At 64.2% G+C, this 9,473-nt stretch overlaps 1 protein-coding gene across 1 annotated transcript in view; it reads right to left on the bottom strand.

Annotated features, from left to right (window-relative positions):
- Positions 1-736: 736 nt before the first annotated feature.
- FAM20C (FAM20C golgi associated secretory pathway kinase) overlaps positions 737-9,473 on the bottom strand; it is a 34,925-nt gene continuing 26,188 nt past the window's right edge. Inside the window, exons 4-10 of the mRNA XM_086376954.1 lie at positions 8,889-8,981; positions 8,415-8,530; positions 3,489-3,669; positions 2,819-2,928; positions 2,587-2,668; positions 1,990-2,049; positions 737-1,556 (exon numbers count right to left, since the gene is read on the bottom strand). Coding sequence (XP_086233080.1) covers positions 1,307-1,556; positions 1,990-2,049; positions 2,587-2,668; positions 2,819-2,928; positions 3,489-3,669; positions 8,415-8,530; positions 8,889-8,981 — 892 coding nt within the window. The 3' untranslated portion in view covers positions 737-1,306. The remainder of the gene's footprint in view (positions 1,557-1,989; positions 2,050-2,586; positions 2,669-2,818; positions 2,929-3,488; positions 3,670-8,414; positions 8,531-8,888; positions 8,982-9,473) is intronic.

Raw genomic sequence — 9,473 nt, 5'->3', positions numbered from 1 at the left:
GGGAGAGCATGAACTTAAACGCATGTAACCACCACAGCCTTGGCCCTGCTCCCCCTGGTCATGGCCAGAGCAGGCTTCCCCTGCTCCCTTCTCCTTCTGTCTTCAGCTCAGGGAGATCTGACGGACGGGGAAGCTCTGGGTCGGGGCTCAAAGGCTGCTGTACTGGAACACCACAGACGGGGCGGCTGAGACGCAGGCTCTTCTCTGTGTTCTGGGAGCTGGAAGCCCAGGCCAAGTTTCTGGCGGGTCCTCTCTCCCACGTTGCAGACGGCCGTCTCCTCCGCTAGTCCCCACGTGGCCCCCATCTGTGTGCCCGGGACACTTGCAGGGACAGGTGAGGGAAGCCTAGTAAAGGAACAGGGGCTCTGATTTCTCTGCTCGAAGAACAGGAGGTTCAGGTGAGCCCTCGGCCAGCAGGCTCCTCCAGGGCCCGGCCTGCCTGCAGGAGGCACTCTGACCCCCTGCGTCCGTCAGTGGGGCCCTGGGGGGCTGGGTCTCTCCGGCCACCCCTGGCTCAGCCCCAGTGCGTGCCAGTTCCTGCAGGTGAACACGGAGCCCATGTGATGCCAACCCTGGAGAGACTCGGGGAGCTGCACTCAGTTCCCTGGAAGCAACCACACCAGGCATGGGACAGGCACGCCCTCCTTCCAGGCCGGACACTGGCCATGCCCAAGGGTGGACAGGCTGCTGGGCAGCAGGAAGTGAGGGACCCAGATGCCAGTGAGGCCCGAGCACATACTTGCTTCATCTTTATTGCACTTTTACCACATTGCAAACTATTCCATGAAAATGCCTCGAAGGTAGCCAGCTGCAAGATTGGTCACGTGTGCACTGGCTCCAGACGGTGTGAGGACTGCGCGGTACCTGGGGGGCGGCTGGCCCTTGACTTTGCCTGAAACCCATGCGGTGTTCATCCCTCGACGCGAGTCCATGAGGGCCTCGGGAGCCTCCTGTGGCCCCGGGAAGGGAGGAGAGTTTCTACTGCAAGCTCGGTCCAGAGTGGGAGCCCTTCTCAGGACCGTCTGGACCGGCCGGGTGGCCCCCAGTGTGGCCTGCGGGTGGTCGGGGTCTGTACAGATAACGTCTCTGTGCACGTACATTTACATCATGTATAAATACAAAATCGTAAGTAAAGGCTTCTTTTCCGTACAAAAGGGTGCTGGCCCGCCACCAGGCCGCCTCTGTCCGTGGGCACAGCGCGCGCCCCCGGCTGCCCGGGTCTGAAGCGAGGCGCCTGCCCCGGCAGCCTGTCTGCCCCGTGTGGGCCTGGGTCCCGGGCGGCTGGCCTGGCCGCGGCCCGCGTTCACTACCTCCCAGCCGCGGCTCTGTGCTCGGGGCCCAGGTCGTCCTCCACGACACTGTGCAGCCCGTCCTTCTCCACGCAGTCCCCGACCGCCCGCAGCACGATGCGCAGCCGCCGGTCCAGCGCCTCCAGGTGTGGCTGCAGCAGCACGGGGGCCACGCGGTCCGCGCGCAGGGCCTCGGCCATCAGCAGGCTCAGCCGGTGCTCCTCCTGCGCCAGGAGCTGCAGCCGCAGGTACGTGGAGCGCCGGATCCTGCCGGAGATGGAGGTCAGGCCGGCGCCCAGGGAGGAGCCTGCCTGAGCCTCCTCCCTGCGCTGGCCGGCTTCGGGTGTGCCGGGGAGGGTCCCACCTGCAGGGGGGTCCAGCAGGCCCCGTCCTTTCTGGCGGGAGTGGGGCGGGAGGCAGCCGTGGCTTGGCTCCGTCTCTGGGCCAGGGGCATGTGGAGCAGGAGGCTGGGCCCTACGGCCTGTCTCCCCGGTTGTTAAAGAGAGGGGCTGGGTTCGGGAGTCACATGTGGGGAGCGTGGGGGCCGGGGGCCTCGGCGTCTTCCTTTGCATGGTGGGTGGGCTGCTGTGGGGACGGGGAGCCGGGTCCCGGGAGGCACTCCCCCCGGTGGGGTGGGAAGGCTGTCTGGCCTGTGGCTGCGGGAGGGCTGGGCTGGGGCGTCTGCGGGGCAGGGCCGTACCTGCAGCACTGCTGTAGAGGCACCAGGATGGACAGCTCGTCGTGAGAGTGCTTCCCAAACCTGAGGGAAGAAGGGCAGAGCTGGGGGGTGGGCGGGGCACATGGGCAGAGCTGCCAGGCCGCCCCTGGGGCTGGGCGGGGGCCTGCTTCCTGCCGTCCCCAGCCCAGACGCAGGGCCTGGGATGAGGCAGGTGAGCGCAACCCGTCGGACCCTCGGCCGCTGTACTGAGCAGAAGCTCGCCAGTGAGAGGCCCTGGCCGGGCTGGGTGGACAAGGCCCAAGGGCAAGGGGCCTCGGATCCAGCTGCAGGGGTGTCTTTTACAGCTGAGAGTGAGGGCCCCACACGCTGCCCAGGTGCCCAGAGCTGATCCTCCGAGGCGTCCAGGCACTTGCAGCCCTGACAGCCAGAGGGGCCTGAGCCCTGCATACATGCCCGCACTGGGGCCCCGTCCCCCAGCTCACAGGAGCCCAGGCCAGGGCCCTGCGTCACCCCAAGAGGCCTTTGGGGGCCGGGCCATCCCTCCCACAAAGCGCCTGCCCCCCGGGTGTGTCTGGGCCGAGGGACAGCTGACCCCTCGCGGTGGCTGGAAGGACTCACCCTCTCCCGTTGTCCAAGTGGATGATAAACGTCTCGTTCCCAAACTTCTCGAAGGTCTCATAGTGGTGCCGGTCCATGTTTCCTGTGGGGACAAGCTTGCTGGGAGCCTGCGTGCGGCTCGGAGGCGAGCCCTCCTTGCCCGTCTGGCGTCCGCGCGGGGAGCATGGAGTGTGAGCGCGGCGCTGGGCCTGCGCGGGGCACTCGCGGGGCGGGCCGGGGGCCCTGGACGTACCCATGAGGAAGTCGAAGATGGTCATGTCCATGACGTCCAGGAGGCGGTGGCTGCTGTCGTAGGGGGGTGTCTGCCTCACCTCCTCGCAGTAGTCAGGGTCCACTTCCCACCTGCAGGGGGCCCGGCATCAGAATGGCGGCTCCTCTAAGACAAGGAGGCCCAAACCACCCCTGGGGCTGCCCGGCTCAGGACAGCGGACCCACGGGGCAGCCGGGGGGACCGAGTGAGAGCAGGTGTCACCGCAGAGCAGAGGGTCTGCCTGCAGGTGATAGCGGCCTGCGTGGGCCGAGGCTGCAGCAGCAGCAGGACTGCAGGGCCAGGAAGTGACTGGACTACGCCACCCGGAGGCCACGTGTGTGGACAGCCCGGGACGGCACTCTGGCAAGGACATCTCCACGGCTGGAGGGTCAGCGTCTCTCTCAAGGGGGGAAGGGACCTGAAGCCTCGTCCAGTCGTGGAGAGACCCGGGGGGCAGTCGGCGCCCAGCCCGTGTGAGGGGCCCTTTCTGATTGTCTCGGCCTCAGGCATAGCCCTGTTGCTCCTCACACCATCTGCTGTGGACGAGACCCTGGGGCTTGTTCTCTGCAGCAGGTCAGGCAGGAGCCAGCCCTCCCGAGACCCCAGGGAGGCAGGATTCCAGAGTCCCCGGCCCAGCGCGCCCCCAACGCACTCTGCCTTCTTGCGCTTGTGGTACGAGCGTCGCCAGGGGTTCCGCCAGGTCTTCCTTTTGGCCAGGGACAGGTCGGGCAGGAAGGCGGCCAGCGAGCCCTCGATCTGGTCCGGCTTCCCGCACAGGGCGTGCTCCGTGGAGCAGTAGTACGAGCACTCCCCGTAGAAGCAGATGTTGTTGGCTGCGGGTGGAGGGGGCGGTCAGCAGGGGCCCGCGGGCGGGGTCTGCGTGTTGGCACCACGTCTGACTCGTCCCTTCCCGGGCGGGGCCTGCCCACGGTCTCACCCTGGACTTCAGCCACCTGCCCGAGCCCTGCGTCGCAGACCACGGGACCACACAGCTTGGGACGCAGAGCTCGGATCGGAGTCTGGGTTCTTCCTCATTACCCTCCAAACTAAGTCTGGGGTCTGCGGAGGTTCTGTTCAGTGGTTTGCAAAAGGCCCTCATTCCAAAGTGAGGCAGTGTGGGGGACATGCTTGCAATCATGACCGAATAAGCACCTAGTACTCGCACAAGAACCCTTCCATCTCAGTAATAAAAAGATAAATAACCCAATCTGTAAATGGGCAAAGGAGTTCAAGCATCCTTCTCCAAAGAAAATACAGAAATGACCAACAAGCTCAGGGAAAGATGCTGGGCACCGTGAGTCATCGGGGAAATGCAAATCAAATCCACGATTTCTCACCCACAAGAACAGATAATAAACAGTGTGGTTAAAGGTGTGGAGACGTTGGCTGCACCCTGGTGCAGCCGTGGTGGGAATGTCGAACGGCGCAGCTGCTGCATTGGACACAGAACCGGTGATCTGGCTACCCCACTCCCAGGCACACACCCGAGAGAAGGGAAGACACACGTCCACGCAGACCCTTGACAGACATGTTCCCAGCAGACCATCCCCAGAGTCAGCGTGGTTTGCCCGTAACAGGGAATAGCATTTAGCCACAAAAGGAATGAAGTGGAGCACCGCGTGGATGAACCATGAACATTATGGACAAAGCCAGACACTGTGCATGAAACCCTGGGAACAGACGGACCTGAACGGGAGCTGGCGGCTCTCAGAGCAGAGAGGAGGGGAGAGTGGGGTGACTGAACAGTGACGGCTTCTTTCGGGGTGAGCAAATATCCTGGAATCAGCGGGGACTGTTGCACAACACGGAGAATGCACTAAAAACCACTGAACTGCACACTTCAAACACTAGACTTAAGACATGTGGGTCATATCCCCACAGGAGGAGAGTCGAGCAGCGCGTCTGGGCTGGGCGGCAGGCGTGTCTGTGCGTGTGTTTACCTGTGGAACCACGGTCTCCCGCCCCATCACTGCCTTTGTTTGTGGGGTAAACAAGCCCCAAGCCCGTGGCCCCTCCGCACCGGCCCCCGCCCTGCCAACAGCAAGGCCTGCCCGCCCTCGCCCTGCACCTCAGGATCCTGCAGCCACTGCTGCAGACCAGGCTCAGCCTGAGGTCTCTTGTGTCGACAGGATTCAATCTCGGCCCGTTTTCAGGAGGAAAATCCTCTCCGAGCCCTGGAATTCCTGTCTGTAACCTCTAAGCCTAAGCTGGCTTTAGTTGGAGTCATGTGAAGAGAGAGGCATTTCCTGGGCCCGCAGCCTTTTCCTTGTCAGGAACCCAAACCGGGCCTGTACGGGGGCGTCAGGGTGGGGCTCCTCCAGCCTGCGGCCTCTCACTTCTCCGCTCTGTAGCCCCATGTGGGGCTGGGGCCTTCACTCCTCCAAGCCTCGGTCCCTGAACAGGGGGCTGTGCCATTCCTGACCCAGGGAACAGAGAGGACAGGTGTGGAGAGGCTGGGCTTGGGGATGCAGTGCCCGTTCCCCTTGACAGTGATGCCCAGGGCAGCAGGCCAGATGGCGGGGAGGACCCGAGGACTCCAACGGGACAGGCTCCCTGGGGAGGGCCCTGGTCTCCGTGAGGATCAAGGGGTCCCAGCCTGCCAGCCTGAGGGTCCTGGAGAATCCAGGCTGGTTCCTCTGAATGTTTTGGGGCTTTGCTGGCAGGAGGGGTGAGTCCTTGCCCATCTCAGATTCCCCAAGGGTGTGTGGGGGGTGTCACAAGGGGCAGGGCTGCTGGGGAGGGGTCTGTCTGCTCTGGGAACCTGTATGGCCCCCGGTGGGAGTCTGGACACTGACCACAGAGTAACAGAGGCCCAGGGACCACCCGGCCACCCCCTAGTGTGGGGAAGAGCTGATGTAAAGGTGGCTGAGTGGCGGGGAGGGGCAGGAGAGGCTGGGGGGGGCGGTGCACGACGCGCCCTCTCCCCATCTGCCGCGCACCCGCCCCTCGCAGCCGAGACCTGCACAGGACGCGAGCTGATCTCGGGATAAGAGACGCGGTGACAGTCACCAGGAAAGCAGGAGAAAGGTGTCACACGGCAGACGCGGGCTTGGCCGCTGGCCCCCACTCAGTCCCGTGGTGATGGGGACTCAGCTGCCCCCGCCTGACGCTGCCCCCAGCTGGCTGGCCACCCCACCTCTTAGCCCACCGGGCTCCCCAGCCTCTGCAGGCTGCACACGTCTCCCCCATTTTGACGGACCCCGGAGCAGGGCTACTCAGGGCCCTGAGGCTGGAGGCAGCGGCGTGGATCGGCAGCTCCAGCAGAGTTCGGCCTCTGCAGCCTTCCTGGTGCTTCTACCCCCGCGACGGCGCGGAAACGCCAGCAAAGCAGAAACGCCCCAAACAAATCTGAGCAGACCTCGTTTTCTACAGTGCGCTCAAAGCTGCTTCCTGCTAGCCTGCTGCTTAGGAGAAAACCAAACGCTTCCCAAGGGTGTGGGGGAGAAATCTGGCTGACGGAGCAGAGGCGGTGGGAACAGAAACAGTCTGGGCGGAGAGGGCGGGTGTCAGCGGCAGCAGGTGGAGCTGAGCCCAGAGCCTGCGGCTCCAGGATAGGGAGCAGGAGCGCATCCAGGCAGGGCCAGACGCCAAGCTGGGGGCCCAGGACCAGGAGAGGGGCCAGGAGCCGGGACCCCCACGGGTCCCGCCTCTGGGACTGACCAGGCTGAGCAACGGTGCGGCTTGGGGCCGCGAGGGCGGATGTCAGCGCCCGCCGATGATGACGACGAGGGAGACCCGGTCCAGGTGTGAATGGGTACGAGGGCGGGGTGGGACGCCTGCCTCTCAGATCACCCGCCTAGACTAACAATTGACTGTCTGCTGACCGTGGAAAGGAGCCCTTGCTCCTTTACAAACCTCCGTAAGACCACCGAGCTCGAGGAACACAGCAGCGGCACAGCTAGGAGGCCCCTGGGCCCCAGCGGGAGGGAGATCCAGTGGAGAGACTGCTTGACTCGTGTCCGTTTCCTGAGATTTCGGACTTCAGTCCCTCCGCTTCCTTGAGACAAGCTACTTTGTCCCTTCTGCTCGGGCTCATCAACCGGTTCAGAAATGGAAGGGACAACACGGGACGGGCCGCAGAACCGGTGACTCAGGGTAACGCCGAGGTGGGAGAGACAGCTGCCCAGAGCCTCCCCCCAGTGAGGGACTGGCGGAAGCAGCCCCGTCCAGACAGAAGGCAGGCGCAGGGCTGGGAGGGGACCCTGGGGATGGACCAGTCACCTTCGCTGTGAGGATGCTTCCAGGTGTAGCGAAACTGCTCAGACTCCAAGTGGCAACTAAACCATTTAAAGCCGGGTTGTGGGGACGGGGGGCCCCAGGTGGCTGGGTGAGCCTGTGTCCCCTGGAAGTGACTGAGGTGGGCACGTGCCCCCACAGGCCTGCAGGGCTCGGGCAGGGTGGCCAGGAGGACCTCAGAGACCCTCCCAACAAGGCTCTCGCTCGGGCCCTTGGTTTCGTCACGTGGGCCAGACACTTGTTCAAAGGGGATGGAGCCCTCTCGCCTCGGGGGTCCCGTCCTGCTCTCCTCTCTGTGGGCTCGGGTGACAGAGACGGCCCCTAATGAGACGAGGGCCGTGGGCCTCAGTTCTGACCAGTTCATCACGCGGCTGAGAAGCATGCTGACCTACAAGGAAGGAGCTTCTGGGCCAGTGGATCTTTGGACTTGGCGAGTGGATTCTGTCTGTGTGAACTGGCTGGGCGAGTGCCTGGCACAGCTGAGGCATCCCTGCAGGGTCGGGGCCAGGGCCATGCTCTGTGGGGTCTTGGTGGCCCAGATGGGTCACTCCACTCTGCTGTGCCAGCATCAGTGGAACAACGCAAAACGTTCCAAGACGAAATACAAGCAACAAAAGCCCCAGGATGTAGGAGGGGTTCCTCGGGGTCCAGTCTCAGGAGGGGTCGCCTGGCCCAAAGCGGGTGGTGAGGAAGGGAGCCCAAGGATCAGGTCTGACGCAAGTGGGCAGACGACCCCACTGAGCCTGGCCCTCCTTCGTGCGTGCGCTGAAGGGTGACACCACGCAGTCGGGACCTAATGCGCCTGGAGTGGGCAGGGGCCCGAGGGCGGGGCAGTGCCACCCCCCAGGGGCCAGGGGAAGCCCCTCTCCGTGTCCAGCGCTGCACAGAGGAGAGGGCAGCTGCAGGGCCCTGAGCCACGTGAGGGTCTTTCCGGGGTGTCCAGAGAACGGAGGTCCGCTCTGGCTGCACCACCTGGAGAAGACTTCTCAGGAGGGTGGGAGTTTGCCTCAGCCTTTGGTAGCAGCAACATCTCCCGCAGCCCAGGGGCAGAGTCAGGAATGATGAAGACCACCTGGCAGCTCTGAGACGGCAACGCAGACACAGCGCTGAAGCCAGGCTGCTCATGGCGCAGGGGCAGTCCCGGTCACCCGGGGAGGGGGTCACCCAGGAAGGGGGTCATCTGGGGAGGGGGGTCACCCGGGAGCAGGGTCACCTGGGGAGTGGGGTCCTCCGGGGAAGAAAGTCACCCGGGGAGGGGTCACCTGGGGAAGGAGGTCACCAGGGAAGGGAGTCACCTGGGAGAGAGGTCACACGGGGAGGGGGCTCACTGGGGAGGGCTCACCTGGGGAGATGAAGAAGGTCCTCCACAGCTTCTTGTCCCTCGTGACGTCCCGGATCTCCTTGGTCATGTTGACTAGCCTGCCGGCCACGGGAGGAACCCGGCGGAAATCCAGGATCCTGGTGGAAGGACAGGGAGCGGCGTCCTCACTCGTGCCTCTGGGCGCTCCACCGATCTGAATGGACTTGCTCTCCCCTGTCAGGCCCCAACCTCCACTCCTCCCCAGAAGCCAGGGGCCCCGCAGAGCCCCAAAGCAGTCTATCCTCTTCCGCAGAGCTGCACCAGACCCAGGGCCACCAAGGGAAGGGCCGTTTTGCGGGACTCGCGACCTTGGGTCTCGTCAGAGAAGCTGACGCCCCAAGTCTCCTGGCCCCGATTCCTGACAGCCAGCTCACAGCAGCCCATGCCTGCGGTGGCGATGACGCGGGGCGCCTGCGGGGGGACGACGATGATGCGGGGCGCCCGCAGGGGACTCACCTGTCCAGGTGGAAGGCGGCGATCTCCGCATTATGCCTCTCATAGTCGGAGAAGTAAAAGAAGTCGGGAGGCGTCTCCTGCTCTCTTGTTTGCCTGGAAAGAACAGGACAAGGCTGAAGCAGTTTTCAGGGAGAAATCCTCCCAGTGGAAGGTGCACGGCTCGTGCCAGCTCCGAGGAGCTGATTGTCAGGCTCTCAGGAACCCTGGGAGTGAGTGTTAAACGTAGTCATGGGGAGGGCCCTGCTCCGAGGTGTCCGCTCTGCTGTCCCACCTTCCTGGAGTCTCCCCAAGCTCAGTCAGCCTCCTGTCCCCACCAGCCTGCAGCTCCCAGCATAAAAGGAGTCTTCAGAAATTCAGTCCTCAGTCAAAGGAATTCGGCGTTTGGGTAAAAGTCCTACAGAGCACACGTGAGCACCCTGAGAGCTCTGACAAGGCCTGCAGCCCGGCCCACGGGGCACGTGAGCACCCTGAGAACTGACAAGGCCTGCAGCCTGGCCCATGGGGCACGTGAGCACCCTGAGAGCTCTGACAAGGCCTGCAGCCCGGCCCACGGGGCACGTGAGCACCCTGAGAGCTGACAAGGCC

This window comes from Bos grunniens, chromosome 25 (genome assembly GCF_055505025.1).
Source record: "Bos grunniens cultivar Pamir isolate PY7600 chromosome 25, Bosgru_T2T1.0, whole genome shotgun sequence".
Taxonomy (NCBI): domain Eukaryota; kingdom Metazoa; phylum Chordata; class Mammalia; order Artiodactyla; family Bovidae; genus Bos; species Bos grunniens.
This window is presented reverse-complemented; position numbering and strand designations above follow the sequence as displayed.